A 17459-nucleotide genomic window follows, 5' to 3' on the forward strand; every position below is an offset into this window, starting at 1 on the left:
CCATTATGTGCCACTCGCTCCCTCCTTAGTTTCTTGTGTGTGTGGATTCTAAAATAAATGCACCCCAAACCTCCGCCACCTGTGGATCTCTAGGAACAGGAGAGTTGCCTGGAAACACCAGTTTTGATCAATGCCAAGGGCCCTGGCCTGCTTCCCTCGTGAGCCGAGCTGCCAAATGGGGTCCAGAGGAGGGTTCAATCCCATCTGACTGCTGTCCTCTGTCACACATTGTCAGGGGGCTGCTCCTTAGCTCTCCAGAGAACACAGCCAGCTCTTGGAATGGGCCTTGCAAGCCTGGGCCTTCCATTGGGGTCTGGGTATCACAGGGAGCCTTACCCAAAACCTAGACTTCATCCCTGGTTGGAGGGTCGCCTGGACTTGTGGAACCATGTCATGTTTATTTATCTCCCCTGCATCTCTGTGCCCCGCCTACTCGCCTGCTTTCAGGCTGATGTCTTGGAGCCCCTGCCCCCTTCATTCCATCTGAGGACTTTGCGGCATCTCTGGCCACATATGTTATGGTGTCTAATCCTCTAATAAGTGTTTTTTTTTAGGTTCTGTTTTGCTTTTTTTTAAGAGGCCAGCACTGCTGTCTTATAAATGGAACTTGTACCCTCGGGGCAACTTAAAGAGGCTCCTTTGCTGCTAATGGAAGATGGATGTTGTGCCTCTGTGACCTCCTCACGGTGTAAAGAATTAACCTCACACCTCAGCAGACTTTGTCTCCTAAGATTTCCCTTTTATTGAATAAAAATGAAAAATAAAATGTTATGGTGAAAAGGTGCAGTGGACTCAGCACTAAGCTATGGGGCCTGATGGGTCACAGATTCATTGTGTCTCCTGTGTTTGGGGGCTCTTCTTCCCCCTTGCCCTTTTCTAGCATTGGAGAGTTGCTGGAAAGGGGGAGGTTCTTGCTCAAAAGTGTGGGGGCAGCAGGCATTGTGGTCAGGACTTTCACAGGTTGCCTGGAGGCTTCAGGGAGACCCTTTCTAGGTCACTCCATGGACTGGGGCCTCCTGCCATCAGGCAGCCCCCAGCACTACCAGTTTTGTTTCCATCTAGTCAGCTCCCAGGGTGCAATGGTGGAGACAGGACAATTTCTAAAGAAGCATGAAGCCAGGCCCTTCTATAGGAGGTATAAGGGCTCTGAAAACAGCCCCTGCTCTCATGATCTTCTGAGGGGTGGCTTCTGGGATTACCTTCAGAATGTACTCATGGGCCTAATGCCCCTGTGCAGTGGCCATGAGGCCCCAGGGTGAGACCAGGTATGGGAATACAATTTCTGAAATTGTAATTTGGTTGGGACCCAGGAAGGAGCCACACTTCTAGGGGCATTGAATCAAAAGCAACAGCCTTCAGGGAATTACCAAAACATTTCCACCCCTCCCCCCCAACCTGAGCTCCTCCTGAGAACCCTTCCCTTCTGGAGGCATGGCCCCTTCAAGGGGGGCAGTGAGACCTCTTTGCCAGCTGCTAGTCCCCATCAACTCACACCTCAGAACATCTTGTCCCCAGTGAGCTGGCAGGGGTGCTGGTGGGGCGGGGGATGCGGTATCTAACTCGGGTGATTGTGCATAACCGTCTGGGCTGGTGCATGGAATGTTCTCAGGGCCCCCACCCTCCCTGTTCTTCAGTATCCCCCCCAAGAAAGGAAAATTATTTTTCATGTTGTAAACTTTAAACACGAAAAAGCTGTTTTTAATTTAGCAGAAACTGGCTTGGATCTTTGTGATGTTTGTGTCCTTCAGAGAAAGGCAGAACACGCGTGTGCACACAAACACAAACTCATGCACGCACACACCTGCACTCATGCATTGCGGCACACAGTCACATGGTCACACTAACTTGCCTGAACACACGGGCTCTCATCTGCTCACTCACAGCCTTGCGCATGCACTCATGCACGAGCATGTGCACTCCTGACTAGCCCGGCCCACCGCATGGCACTAATGGAGGTCTGGATCCTGCACCATATCACCTCCCCTCGCCTGTAGCCTCAGTGGCCGTCCCCAGCGTGGGCCTGAGCATGAGGAAAGCCCTCCTGCTTCCAGATGTCCCGGCAGGAGCCTCCCTCTGCACCTGGGCTTGGGCTGTGGGAAAACTCTTTCTCCAGGGATGGTGGGATACAGGCCTGTGAGAAGGAGGCCAAGTGTGACTTCTGGGGCTTCCCAATGAGCCAAAGGGGCCTCTAGGGAGCCATGTGTGGTGGGAATCTGCCCCAGACCTGGCCAGCTTGGACACCCGCCCCTGGCTGAGCCTTGAGAACTTGGCTCTGTTCTCATAAGCCCTGAGATTCTCTTTTCATGGTGTGGTTTTATTAGGGGCACCTGGCCATGTGTCTCAGAGGTGCAATTCAAATGTTTGTTGCACAAATGAGGGGCTCTGAGGTAGCAAGGTGGGAGCAGAGCCTTGTCCAACCCAGCGTCCCTAGGTACCATCTGCACCCAGGGCAGGAGGACCATGAAGCTGTGTTCCCACTCATGACAAGATCCCAGACTAGTTCTGTGGGTGATGGTGCCAGTTGCCACCCGGTGGCCATCTCTCCCTCCTTACCCACAGAACCCTGATTTGGTGCCAGCAGCAATGTGCCTGGCCTTGGGGGTTAATTTAGGATTTGGCCGAACCTTTCTTGGCAATGCCTTTTCTGGGGCTGTTTGTGATCTGGGCACCAAAGCTTTTCCAAGCTTTGGTCAGCAAGCTAAGTCTGGGGTGGGGGTTTCTGGACAAGGAAGAGAACTTTTTGCCCTCTCCCCTCTCTTTCCCTCTCCTCCCCTTAATGCTTCCTATATGGACACAATACCAGGAGCAGCTGCAGCCATCTTGTGGCCATGAGGAGCAAGTTAAGAGAGGTGCAAAGATGCCACTTCCCAGAGCCTCAAAGTCAGGGGCTCCCAGTCCTACAATGGAAATTCTGACATCCCAGACCCCTTTTTATGAGAAATCACAATGTCTATGCTGCTTAAGATATCAGTGGGGGATCTCCCTGGTGGCGCAGCATAGCGCTGTGAAGCTGTCTGCAGCCTCTGCAGCGCGGGTTCAATTCCCGGCTGGCCAGGGAGATTTCCACATAGCACAGCAGACCTCTCCTGTTGTGCCCACTGCTCCCCTCAGCAGTGCTTTTGGTCTGTCCGCCTGTTCTGCTCCCCACTCTGTCTCTGGTGAATCCTCTCACCCTCCCACGCCTCTGGCCTGTACCCCAGCTATTGTATAAAAAATAAACCTTTAAAAAAAAAAAAGAGGGGCCTCCCTGGTGGTGCAGGGGTTAAGACGCAACCTAGGAAGCAATCAGCAACTTCTGCTGCACGAGTTCGATCCCTAGCCGGCCAGGGAGTAACCCACATGGCGCAGCAGACCTCTCCTGACTCGCCTGCTGCTCCCCTCAGCAGTGTACTATGGTCAGTCTGCCTGTTCTGTTCCTCACTCTGTCTCTGGTGAATCCTCTCACCCCCCACAGCTCTGGCCTGTACCCCAGCTCTTATATGCATAAATAAATAAATCTTTAAAGAAAAAAGTTATCAGTGGGCAGATGTTCGGATACTGTAACCCAAACAGTTCCAAAATTATAAATGTAATAGATGCTGGGACTTCCCCATGTGATGTAAGTCAGGGTTTTTATTTGCAAGCAACAGAAACTGACCGGCCACTTTAAATAGCCAAATTGTACAGGGGGAAGGCTTTTTGGTTGGTTGGTTGCAGAAGTGGCAGGAAAGCTGGAGAAACAGGATGCAAAAACAGGAGTCAAGGGGGCGAGACAGCTAGAGACCCTTAGTTGAAATCTCACCAGGGAACTGGCAGTGGGGTCGCTTCTACCGCCACCTGAATCCGGATACCTCCCACCTCAGTTAGCACCAAAATCTGCCCTTGGCATTCAACCCTGGCTGCCCCTGTAGACCAGACACTCCTGCCCTGATACCCTTTCTCTTCACACCACTTGTCGCTGGGTGGAAACACTTTGTTGGCCCAATCTGTGTCTTGTGTCAGAGCCCTCACTGCCTGGGATGTAGAAGTGAGCATGTGAGTGTGTTCATCAACAGCTACTGCTTCTGTGTCACAGACAACCCTATAGCCTCTGTGGCACTCAACAAATGTTTATTTTTCCCATGTCTGTGACTCAGCTGGGAAGTGCCCTCAGCTGGTCAGCTCTGCTCCTGGGTGCCAGGCTGTGGAGTGGCCCAGCATCTCTGTTTCAACCATCTACAGCACCCCTCAGATCAGCAGCATTCTCTACAAGAGTGCAGGGGACACATGGAGTCACCAAGGCCTCCCAAGGTCCAGATTTGTAACTCATACACTGTCATTTCCGCCCATATGCTCTTGGCCAAAGGAAATCACCAAACCTCAGGGCTGGGGACATAACCTCTACCTTAGGAAAGAAGAGCTGTAGAACAGTGTGGGGGAGGGTTTGGACATGGGCATAAAAGGGAGACCAAGGCCTGTAATTTGACCCAGTACACTGTTGACTTTGGGGCCTCTGTTGTCAGTGACTTTCCATGGAGGAACTTTCTACACTTGGATGGGCACCTGGATGCTGGATCACCAAAGGAAAATGCCCGCTTGACTTCTCCTGCAGCCACTGCCCCCTGGAGGTCAGCAATCTTCCTCTTATTTTTGTCGCAAAAATTGGGCTGTATATATCCTGGGCTTTTGGACAGTGGAGAGGGGGTCTGCATGTGGAAGGTCAGCTGGAGCACAGCAGAGTGGTAAGGCCCTGCGGTGTCCTCAGGAGTCCTGCGCCAGGTGTCCCCTCAGCACAATGCTTGGAGGTAGGAATAAGCTCTGCCCCTACACTGCCTTCCCCCCTGGCACACCTCTACCCCAGGGCCCTCCACTCTCTGTTCCAACCTCTTGCTCTTGCAGCCTACCCTTCATGGTAGGTCAGCCCTCCACCCCACACTCAGCCCAAGGTAGGGGAGGCACAGCCTGGGTCCTTGTCTAACATCTTCCAGTTCAATCAGAAGGAGTGAGCACATCTGAGGCTTCGGACTGCGGCAGGCGCTCCTCTTTCATGGCATAATCAAAACTGGCTCTGGCTCTCCTTTGAAGATGGTCTCATGAGGGGCCGGTGTGGAATTCAAGAACTGACCATGAATAGTTTTTCCTTTTCTCCCCATTCTGATGGCCCCAATTCACCTCCATGTGATACCCCTGATGGGTTAGAATGCCATATAAGGTGGTACAGAAAAGCAGGCATAAAAATGAGTATCTCAACTTAGGATTGTTTCCCTGACAGCTATTGAGTGCTTGGGAGGAAGCAGGTGCTGAGCTAAGTGCTTCACATGCAGTCTATTTAATCTTCCCAAGAGCTTGTTATGAGGAGCACCACCATTCACATTTAACATAGGCAGACAGCAAGGCTCAGAGACGTAAAGTCACTTTTTTTGCCACACAGCTGGAGAATCAGCAAGGGCTGGGCCATGCAGAAACTCTCAGAGTTTAGGTTTTTTTAATTTATTTAAAAATTTATTTTATTTATTTATGCATACAAGAACTGGGGTGTAGACCAGAGGTGCGGGGGTGAGAGGATTCACCAGGGACAGAGTGGGGAGCAGAACAGGTGAATCTACTGAAATACACTGCTGAGGGGAGCAGCAGGTATTGACAGGAAGAGGTTGGCTGCATCATGTGGGTCAGCTCCCTGGCCGGGGATAGCTTGGTAGCGCTGAGATTTTAACCCCTGTGGCACCAGGAAGCTCCCAGAGTTTAGGTTTTTAGCTTATATTTAGCTTTACATTGGAGTGCTGTTACCTGGATGCAGGGGAGAACAGTCTTGTGCCAAGGACCTCTTATAGGTGCAGCAAGACTGGAGAATATGAGAAAGGGAGGAAGGGTAGGGGTAGAAGATGGTGTTGGGCAGCCACCAGGGAACACTGGGAGGCAGGCAGAGCTATGCGCAGAGGAGATAAAACTGTATCTGGAGGCAGCAGAATGTGGCTTATAAGAACTCACCTCTTAGCTCATACTTGGATTCGCTGTGTTACTAAAGTGAAGGTATTCATCAAGTAGATACTCCCAGCCCTTTCAGGTCAGGGCTAGCTGCAGAAGGACCTAGTACTGAGTGAGTCCAGAGTGCGGAACAGCTCTCCATCAGGGGCAGGAGGGACTCTGGATGAGGGGACATTTGTGATAGGGTTTTTAAAATATTTATTTATTTATGCATATAAGAACTGGGGTACAGGCCAGAGGTGTGTGTGTGGGGGGGGGGCGGGTGAGAGGATTCACCAGAGACAGAGTGGGAAACAGACCAGGCAGATTCACTGAAATACACTGCTGAGGGGAGCAACGGGCGAGTCAGGAGCAGTCTGCTGCACCATGTGGGTAGCTCCCTGGCCGGGGATTGAACTCGTGCTGCAGTGGCTGCAGATAGCTTCATAGGTTGCATCTTAACCCCTTGTGCCACCAGGGAGGCCTCTATGTCTGTCTTTCCTGTGTCAGACAGGGAACTCAGCCCCTAGTGTTTGAGAAGTGTAAACATACTCAACTCAGTCTATAGGGGAGCAGACTGGTCCCTGGTAACAACTGCCTTCAGAGAGCAGGATGTTTCCACGTTGAAGGACACACAGTGCACTTTATATAGGGTCCTCAGTGAGGGTCTCAGAGGAGAGGCCTGACAGATGAGTCTAGGCGGAGGCAGTGGCACATACAAAGATCCATAGGTATATCAGTAAGAAGGCCAGAGTGTCTGGCAAGGGACAGGTTAAGGATGGTGGGGGCCACAAGGGAAAGGGGGAGTTCATTCCTAAATGAATGGTCCACTCTCGTTTACAAAGACCATGGCTACTCAGAGAAGCCCTGTCTAGGCCACACTGGGTGGCAGCAGCGTCCTTTGATGAAGAAGGAAAATGTAAACATCAGGGCTGGGTTCTGACCGGGTAGCCAGATGCTTTGGCCTCGGTCTCCTTGGAACTGGGGGGTCAGTGGAGTGGGAGGAGGGCTTGGGTCACCATCCGGCCATTGCACAATAAGCAGGCTGGCAGCTTCCTCTGACTCATCACCAGGGTTTAGGACAGATTGAGTTACAGCAGGGTGGGGGTGAATGGGGTGAGTAGGGCAGGTCACTTCTCTCTGTCCTGTGCACATGGCCTGTTCTGTGACCTCAGAATTCCTGCTACCCTGAAAATCTGCCTCTTCCATCTTTCTGTGCCCAGAAAGCTGCTTAGTGCAGGCAATGGAAGTGAACAGTGTATCCGGAATTTTTTGAGCACTATGAGCCAGGCACTTGATATATTAATCTCATTTAAACCTTACAAAATCCAGTACAGAGAAGGAAGCCAAACTCCGCTGTTGGGGCTGAGTTCTAGTCCTACTTTCAGCACTTCACTTGCTATAGGCAGCTGCCATCCCTGCTCTGTCTCTGCTTCCTCTGTGAAATCCCAAGACAGTGGTGGGGTCTGGAAGCCACCTATGTAGAACACTTAGTCCCACACTTGACTCCTAGAAGCTGCAGTGTCAGTGATAGGGAAAGAATATTTACTTCAAATCGACTTCAGCAAGAAAGAGAGTAAGTTACTTGCTCATATAACTGAAAAGGCAGGGTTCTGACTTTACACATGGTTGGATCCAGAAGCTGATACAACAAATCTCTGCTTTTAGGGAGAGGGAGTGGTGAAGTCAGTCCTACATACAAGTCACTGAAGTCAGAAATAGTCTTCCCTGAAGGGCAGTGATCGTTGACATCAAAAAGGAAGAAAATATCCTTGTTAGGCAAAAAGGTTAGAAGTTCATGGAAGTGCTGATAACCGTCTGAACAGGAAGGGACAGTACCTTGAACACTCCAATTTAAAATCTATGAATATATAGGGCCGCCCTGGTGGTGCAAGGGATTAACTCTCAGCACTATGAAACTATCGGCAGCCACTGCAGCACAAGTTCGATCCCCGGCCAGGGAGATATCCACATGGCACAGCAGACCTCTCCTGTCTCACCCACTGCTCTCCTCAGCAGTGTATTTCAGTAGATCTGCCTGTTCTGTTCCCCACTCTGTCTCTGGTGAATCCTCGCACCTCTGGTCTATACCCCAGTTCTTCTATGCATAAATAAATCTTCAAAAAATCTATATATTATATGTATACCCACATATAAATAAATAATATGGATATTTCATTGAACTGTTTGTAAAGTGTGAATAAAAGCATGCTTAGAAAATGGGTGTCACCCTGTGATCTCCACCAGGATCCCCTCAAGTCACTCCTCATCCTAGGAAGAAGTGTGTGCGTGCAGTTATAAATGCCTCACATTCCCTAGGCTGCCTCTCCACTCCCCAACCATGACTTCAAATTACAGGGGTGTCCCAAATACAAACCTTTATATTGATGTTGGGAGTCCTTCTGCTTGTGGAAGGACAGCTAGTTGTCCGAACCCCTCTTGCTTCCCTGGATCAGCTTCCACCACTGGAGAGAATATGCAGGTCAGGCTGGGATTTCTGGACCTTTTTTTTTTAACGCCATGGCAAAGCCAAATTGTTGGCAAAGAGGAGGATGAAATGCTGTATTCCTGGTTCTTTTGACTGAAGGATCCAGAAATAGAAAGTGGTCAAATGTGCGAAGACAAGGAAAGAGGTGTTAAAGATCATGCCCTCAGATTACATAGGTTGGGGGCTACTTAACAAGGTTCAGGTCTCAGCTCAAATGTTTCCCCCTTCCCTAGCCATGGTTGTTGCAGGAGACTCCCTCCCTTCTTCTAGCCTATCTCTAGTTTTATTTTATAAATCACTTTAATCTCCATCTGAAACGTTCTTGGTTATTTGCTATGTCCTCTCCGACTGCACCCCACGAGTACAGGGTCCACTTCTGCTTGCTCATACCGAATACTGGTTGAATAAATGAATGCAGGAATGAGCAACACTCTGAATTGGTCTTGGAAGTCTTGGTCTGAGCCCAAGCTCAGCCTCCGGTCGCTACCTGTTCTTGGGGGAGGGTGCTGGCCCCATGTTTGTGAAATGGGAGAGTTTGGATCCAGTTGTTTCCAGCTGTCCGGTGTCCCCACACCATCGTTACTTGGAGAGGGGGAGAGGTGCCACCACATCACTGCTATTTGGAGGTAACATATCATAGGTTCCTGGAGCTCCACGACCCCAGTCTGTTCACGGACCTTGCCGGTCGGCTTGGCGGCTGCTGTCCAACGCACCAGGAGACAGCTCACCGCGCCTGCGTCGGAGTACTCGCCACACCTCAGTGGGCTACGGGCGCCACCCGGGCGCGCGCGTGCGCTGTCGTCCCCGCGCGGAGCGCTACTTCTGTGCGCCTGCGCCACGCTCACGCTTGCCGTGGCGCCTGCGCCCTAGCCTCCGCCCGCGGGCCCGGCTGGCGCCTGCGCGGTGGTATCGCAGTGGAGGGGGCGAGGAGTGGAGGAGGAGGAGGCGGCGGCGGCGGCGGCGGCGGCGGCGGCGGCGGCGGCGGCGGCGAGAAGATGGCGACTTCGAACAATCCGCGGAAATTCAGCGAGAAGATCGCGCTGCACAACCAAAAGCAGGCGGAGGAGACGGCGGCCTTCGAGGAGGTCATGAAGGACTTAAGCCTGACGCGGGCCGCGCGGGTAAGGGGCTGCGCGGCGACCCCGCGCGGGAGCAGGGGCGGGGAGGGGGCGCGCGGCGGGGGCGCGGCGGGGGCGGGGCGCGGCGGGGCGGGGCGGGGCGGGGCGGGCGCGGCGGGGACAGGTGTGCTCGGCCCCGGCTCGTGGGCGGGACAGTCCCCGCGGCGGCCGCTCCCTGGAGGGGGACAGGTGCCCGCATCATCCTACTTGGAGGGGACAGGTGGCCTATGTCATCCCTACCTGTCGGGGACAGGTGCCCGCGCAGCATCCCTACCTGGAGCGGACAGGTGCCCCACGTCATCCTACCTGAAGGGGACGGGTGTCCCCATCACCCGTGTGGAGGGGACAGGTGCCTCCATCAGCCATACCTGGAGGGGACACGACATGCCCCACTCCATCACGGAGACCTGCAGGGGACGCCACCCCGTAGCATTCATCTGCAGGGCATAAAGGTGCCCACATCATCCATACCTGGAGGGGACAGCTGCCACCCCAACATCCCTATCTGGAGAGAACAGGTGCCTTGCCACAACACATTATCCTTACCTGGAGGGGACAGGTATCACTGTATCATACCTGTCTGGACTGGAGAGGTGTTCTTACAATACTAGAGGGGACAAGTACTACCACATCATTTATATCTGGAGGAGACAAGTGTTCCCACATCCTACCTGGAGGGAACAGGTGATACTACATCATTACTACCTGTAGGGGACAGGTGCCATTACATCACAGTTACCTGATGAAGGACAGGTGTCTCCACACATATCTGGAGGGAACAGGTGCCCCCACATCATCACTACTGGGAGGGGGTAGGTGCTATTACATCATTATTACCTGGAGGGGACAATGCCCCCACTTCACTTTACTTTTTTTTAAAAATTTTTTATTTTATTTATTTATTTATACAAGCACTGGGTATAGTCAGAAGCGCGGGTGGGTGAGAGAATTCACCAGAGCCAGAGCGGGGAGCAGAGCAGGCAGAAGGACCGAAGCACACTGCTGAGGGGAGCAGCGGGCGGCAGGAGAGGTCTGCGCACCATGTGGGACCCTCCCTCAGGTGGCCGGGGAGCAGCCGGGGATCAAACCGGCGCTGCAGAGGCTGCGGGCAGCTTCACAGCCCAGCGCTCAACCGCTGCGCCACCAGGGGAGGCCCCCCACTTCACTTTATTTAGGAGACAGTGTGACACTGAAGTGTATGAACTGGGCACTGCTTGTAAGCATCACTGTTACCTGGGAAGAGGGGATAGGTGCCCCCCCACACCCTTGCTACCCGAGGAGGACAGGTGACTGCATATCACTGCTGCCTGACGGGACAGGGACTCATCACTTTCACCTGTGCCCTTACTCCTTGGATGGTGGGGGATGGACAGGTGTCCCCACTTGTAGACCTGAAGTGGTACAGCTATCTCCTTTTTGGACTTCTGAGGGGAAGGTAACCTGTGGACACTAACCTGTGGGAACCTGCTGGGTCAGAAAGGCAGGTTATACACATCTCTGGGCTTGGAGTGAACACAGCTGCCCCTTTCCTAGGCGGCCCATATGGTTCCACCCACCAGGACAGGGACAGCTGGCTACACATGGGACCCTGGCCCTTTTGGGCAAAGGTGGATGACCTGTCCTTCCTCAGGGGGCTGGTGCATTTGCCATGCAGGGGCATGCTGGGTCACCTGCTCACTTCACCTGGGGAGCTGCTGTGGTGTGGGACTGGCTCTGGACCAGGGTTGAAAGCCTAATTCTTCTACCTGCCCTAGTCCTCTGGCTACCGTACTGTGGTGGGTACCAAGCTTCTGGGGCCTGAGTATCCTCAGGCCCTCATGTCTACCATGTCCGCCATGCCCTTCCAGTGGTCAGGGAGGTCATGATTTGCACAGGTATTTAAACCACTGTGGCATTCCTGCCACTGAGGGGACCCTTACCCTGTACCCTGATGCCACTGGATTGGATTGTTACTGGAGGATTGGATGGGGGCTGCAGACCCCACACCACTGGTTTCTGGATGTGGCCTCTCATCTGACCATTCCAGGCTGACCACATCAGGCTCTGATGCCATAGGTGGAATTTTTGAGTGATATTATTTCTAATCAGTTGCTTGTTTGTTGCAAAATTGTGACCTTAGGAACTAAAATGTATCTTCATTTTCAGTGTATTTATTCAGCACATATCGGTCAGATGCTCACTGTTGACCAGGTGCTGTCCATCCCTGCTCAAGACATAGTGGAAGAGATGGTTGGTGAATGAATGTGGAAATAAATGAATGAAACCATGCAACTTGAGTGTCCCTCATAAATTAGGGCTTCTGAAGGCAGGGGTGTTGCTTCCTCTTGCCTCTGGCATGTAGTGTGTGCTAGCGTAGAGTAGGCGTTAACTGTATGTGACCTGATGAAAGATAGGGGTCACAGGAGGTTCATGACTGTCTTCATGATTGGAGGTCTGGTTTCTATGTTGGGGTTGGAAATAGATATTGTTAAAAAGATTTCTTTGAAATAATAGATTTATTGAGATATAGTTCACATACCATATAATTCTCTTGTTTAAAGTGTACAATCCAGTGGTTTTTAGTATATTTATGGAGTTGTGCACCACCACCACTGTCTAGTTCCAGAACATTCCATCACCCCAAGAGAAACTCTGTTACCATGAGCAGTCACTGCTGTCTTCCTCCCCTACCTCTGACAATCAATAATTTGTTTTCTGTCAATGGATTTATCTATTCTGGACATTTTGTGTAAGTGGATCATACACTATATGGTCTTTTGTGTCTTGCTTCTCTCATTCAGCATCATGTTTTATCCACATTGTGTATGTCAGGACTTCATCTTTTTTTATGGCCAAGTAATATTCCACCATGTGAATACATCATGTTTGTTCATCCATCCATTCTTTGATGAATTTAGAAAAGATTTTTAAGAATTGCCAGGTAGCAATTCTGAAAGCATTGTTTACCATTGCCCATTCTTCTACTGCTGTTTTCTTTACATGGGGGAGGTGGATAGGGGTGGGAACTGGGTAACAATGAACTTATGCTGGATTTGAGAGACAAAGCAGTGTTCTCACCTGGGGTGATTCTGCTGCCTTCTCAGGACATCTAGCATTGACTGGAGATTTTTGGTTGTTTCAACTCAGAGAAGGTACTACTGGCATAAAATGGGTAGAGACTGGGGCACTACTGAGTACCAAGTGAGTGCTTGGACAAACCCACTCCAGAGATGATCCAGTTCTGGATGTAGGCAGTGTTGAAGCTGAGAAGCCTTCAGTTTGGAGGAAACATTTAGTGGGTAGGGTGTAAGCTTTGCACCTGGGCAGATGGAGGTCACAACTTTCCACCCACTTGTGTGGCCATCCCACCTTGGGCAAGTGAATGGCTTTCTAGCACCTGAAACCAGGTGAGGGCTAGCTTGTTTAGTCATTATAGGTGGTGAGTGGCACCCTGCAGTACCTGAGTGAAGAGGGAGCCTACCTAAAGAACCCTCCCCTGGGCCTCCTGGGTGGTGTAGGGGTTGAGCCTCAGCGCTCTCACCACCATGGCCTGAGTTCGATCCCTGGCCAGGGAGCTAACTCACATATGGTGCAGCAGATCTCTCCTGTTTCGCCTGCTGCTCTCCTTATTACTGAATTTCAGTAGTCCTGCCTGCTCTGCTCCCCACTCTGTCTCTGGTGAATCCTCTTACCCCCTGCACCTCTGGCCTATGCCCCAGTTCTTCTACAAATAAATAAGTAAATCTTAAAAAAAAAGAACCCTCTCCCTTCCCTCTGTGGCTACAGCTTTCCTAAGTGCCTTTCCCATGGTGGATACCAGGGTTTCACCTCCACCTTTGAGCAGGTGGAATTGTGGCACTGTGGGTACCTGTCCCTCTCTGGTGAGTTCTGTAGGACCTTATGACCACCCTTGTTCATTGGTGGTTATGGACACAGCGTGGTACTCCATCAACAAGCCCAATGAGGACATCCATGCCATCATCTCCTCTTGAGGGAAGCACCAAAGGGCTAGGTCAGTTAGGTGGTGGACTGTGACTTCAGGGAGATGATTTTCAAGTCACCAGACAAAGAGGGTGGCTGCAAATGAGTGAGACAGATGCTCTCAGAACAAGCAGAGTGATATGTTAGGACTGCCTGGGTTGTTGAACTGATACCTGGATGGTGTGCTGCATCCATCATCTCCTGAAATCCAACAGAGAGTTCAGGTGAGGACTGGACAGGTGCAGTGCCAAGGTGAAAAGGGATCGATGAGGTTGAGGACAGGTTGGGGACATGTTTAGAGGTTGGCATGTTGAGAGACTGAGACGAGAGGCTTGGCAGGCCAGGATTTCACCTGTTTTTTGTGGGGTTGTCTAGGACAGGGGCTGCTGGCCAGGTTTGCTGTGGCAGGCAAGTGGCATCATGAGTTTATGTAACAGCTTTTTTGAGCTAGAATTCCCAATACATTCATTCCATCCATTTTTTTCCCCCCAAGAACTGAGATGTAGGCCAGAGGTGTGGGGGGTGAGAGGATTCACCAGAGACAGAGTGGGAAGCAGAACAGGTGGATTTACTGAAATACACTGCTGAGGGGAAACAGTGGACAAGACAGGAGAGGTCTGCTGTGCCGTATATGGGTCAGCTTCCTGGCTGGGGATCAAACTCAGGCTGTAGTGGTCATAGCGCCGAGAATTAACCCCCTAGGCCTCAAGGGAAGCCCTCATTCTGCCCATTATTGGGACCAATTCAGTGGCATGACATGTTCACAGTGTTGTACAATTACCACTTCTGTCTAGTTCCAGAATGGTCCTTCACCCCATCCCCATGTGTAGTCACTTCTTCTCCACCAGCCCCCAGCTGCCATTAATCTGCTTTCTGGATTTGCCTGTTCTGGACAATTCATATAAACGGGTCACATACAATGTGGCCTTTTGTATCTGACTTCTTCTATTCAGCATCATGTTTTTGAGGTTCATCCATGTTGTAACATAAATCAGTGCTTCATCCCTCTTATTTAACTTGTAAAATATATATATATATAAAACATATAGAATTTATCATCTTAACCATTTTTAAATGTGTAGTTCAGTGATATTAAATATATTTCCATTGTTATGTGTCATCTCCACCCATGCTTCCTTCCTTTTTAAGGGTGAATAATATTCTGCTGTGTCCATTCCATGGACACTTGGGTGGTTTCTACCTTTTGGCTGTTGTGAATTGTGCTGCTGTGGATGTGCCCGTTCCCTGCATGTGTGGGTGAGCGCGTCCTTCCCTTTGGTGCAAACTAAGGAAGCAGTCAGGGCTAACTCTTCATTTACCATCTGAGGACACTTCACATCCCACAAAGGTGGCTATGAGTTGAATGGCGTGGAGGTGAGAGGGAAGTAGAGGAAAGGTGAGAGCCTGCTTCTGCTGTGTCCAGGTTGGAGAGTGGGGCGTGCCTTTGGGGGTGTCTGAGGATTTTGTTGAGGTTTCTGCAGCAGAGCTTCCAAGATGGGGAGTGGATCTCATGTTGGGGGGGGGGCGAGGGGGAGGGAGAGGCCATGTTCCTCACTTATTAGGAGCTTAAGATAGGAGGCTGTGTATGACCAAGCATCTGGGGAGCAGCACCTGGCCAGGAAAAGCTGCACACAAAGTGATCCACAGCAACTGGTCCTGATTGAAGGAGGGTTCTTCTGGCCCTGCCATCCTAGGGTGTCTCCAGGGTGGCTCTGTACATGCTGGAGGGAAGTGGGCTTGGGAGGTAGGCTCATTGTACAGTGGCTTCAGTTAGCGGAGTGTAGAGGCCGCCCCCAGTCCTGGCCTCAAGCCTGGCTTTGGCACCGCCTGCCTCTCTGCCGTCTGCTTCAAGTGTCTTGTGCCATCTGCAACCGCGGCATGCTCGAGTGCATGCAGGGTGCCCTGAGTTGCTCTGGTGAGAGGCTAGGGTGAACATCTTCTTGATGCCCCAGCGGTCACAGTGCTCGTCAGGCTATGTGTCACACATGTCCTGGCAGGTTGCAGGAGGGCCCCTACAATGAGTTAGTCCCATTATGACCTCTAGAATCTGTAACCATGCCATTATTTGGAAAAGAGGTCTGTAGATGTAATTAGGGTCAGGATCTTGAAATGGGAGGACGATCCTAAATCTAATGGTTGGTATCCTTCTAAAGAAAGGAGAGGACACACACACAGGGAGAACATGAAGTGACACAGAGGTAGAAATTGGGGTGATGTGGCCACAAGCCAAGGATGCCTGGAGATCCCAGGAGCTGGAAGATCCAAGAACCCTTCATTGGAGCCTCTGGAAGGACTGTGGCCCTGTCACACACACTGATGTCAAACTTCTGATTCCAGAACCCTGAGAGGATAAAATGTTGTTTAAGCCCCTGGTTGTGGTCATTTGTGGCATCCCCCAGATCCCCTCTTTCTGGGCTGAGACAGAGCTTTGGCATGGTGGTCCTGGGGATGACCAGATCCGTCATTGGATGCCTTACCTGGGGGCCCAAGGTGAGGATTGGTGTGGCCTTTCCGCCGTCATTTTCTGCTTCTGCCCTGCCACCTGTGTCCCTTACTCAACGCTCAGTCTTGTTGCTTGCAGTCTTATTGCTCATCCTTCTCAGAAGGGGGTGGGGGGTTGTCTTCTCCATAGTGCAGGTGGGGAAACTGAGGCACAGAATAGCATCCCTGTTGGGAAGAGGCATTTAGCCCCAGGTGAGCACTTGTGATATGTCCAAAACAATTTCAAACAGAAGTACCAACCTTCTGTTGCTCTCAGGAGCCCTCTAGGCTTTGGTTTCTCTATGATGAGACGGAGTTTCTCCAGCCACACCCACATTTCTCAGACAGAGAACCCACCTTTCCTGCTTTGAACTGGTGTCATCTTGAAGGCTATAGTTGTGGGCACCATCCTGTGGGTTTTCTACCAGCAAAATTATTGTTCTTGACCTTGCTGGTATCCAGGAAAGCTTCCTGGGTGTGCAGCAAATGTGGAACTTGGGGTGGGGAGGGCACATCCCTATGCATGCACACCCTACCTGTCTGTCCCTATACCCTGCGTGGAGAGACCAACTGGAGCGTGGAGGGGTTGTAACAACAGGATTTGTTGGGAGACATGAGGCAGGCCGGCGAGTGGGTTGCTCTCCAGCTGTAATGGGAGTTGAGAGACAGTGTAGGGTGGGAGAGCCCTAATCCACTTGTAGGTATGGACTGGAATGGCCAGTTTCTGGCAGGGTAGTGACCCTCCCCTCCTTCCTGCACCTCATCTAGGCAATCCCATGGTAGAGATGGGTGCCCTGCCTTGGCCATATGGGGGTCCAGGTGCACAAACAAGGAAGTACTGCGTGCCTTTTGGGCAAAGGACGCACAGAGAATCAATATTTATTATTTGCCAAATGGAGACCAAGTGCAGCAGGGCCTCCTTGGTCCTCTTAAATGCATTTTGAGGGAAAGGGCAGGATAGGGAGTGATTCAGTGCTGCTGGGCTCATCCTTCTTCTTCCTGGGGGGTGAGACCTGGGGTGTCCCTGTGGCCTGTACATACATTCCCACTAAGTTCCACTGGCATGTGACATTGTGCTTAGTGGGCTGGGGTCCATGGATGGCAGGCAGGCAACAGACACTCAGCAGAGCTGTAATGTGACCTCTCCGAAGGTAGACTAGTCATTCTGAAATCTTCTAGATGCAGGTGCTTCCAGGAGAAGCCACTTTCCACCACATAGTCAGGATCCCCATTTACTGGTCTGAGAGTGGCCCTGTTCTCATTCAGGGACGTAGGCCAGGCACCTGTCACTGTGTCATGGCACCTGGAAGATCTTCCTGGGGCTCCGATTTTGCTGAACAACTTCAGGGAGAGACTTGCAGTCTTTATTGACTATGCACAGTTGTGTTAAAGGAGGGACTGTACATCCCTGTGGGCCTGGGTGGCATGTGCCCTGGGAGAGGGTGTGAGAAACACTGGCGTGGCCCAGGGCTATCCCTTGCAGGGACTGA

The 17459-nt window shown here is 51.5% G+C and overlaps 1 protein-coding gene across 7 annotated transcripts in view; it reads left to right on the forward strand.

The window, feature by feature from the left end:
• Positions 1-9405: 9405 nt before the first annotated feature.
• The window catches only part of CRTC1 (CREB regulated transcription coactivator 1), a gene marked incomplete at both ends in the record, with an annotated part of 60156 nt that continues 52102 nt past the window's right edge, over positions 9406-17459 (forward strand). For all 7 annotated transcript variants that reach the window (XM_084251505.1, XM_084251506.1, XM_084251507.1 and 4 more), the window contains one exon: positions 9406-9531. In XM_084251505.1, coding sequence (XP_084107631.1) covers positions 9406-9531 — 126 coding nt within the window. The remainder of the gene's footprint in view (positions 9532-17459) is intronic.

Source organism: Talpa europaea (assembly GCF_964194135.1).
Source record: "Talpa europaea genome assembly, chromosome: 12".
NCBI classification, from domain to species: domain Eukaryota; kingdom Metazoa; phylum Chordata; class Mammalia; order Eulipotyphla; family Talpidae; genus Talpa; species Talpa europaea.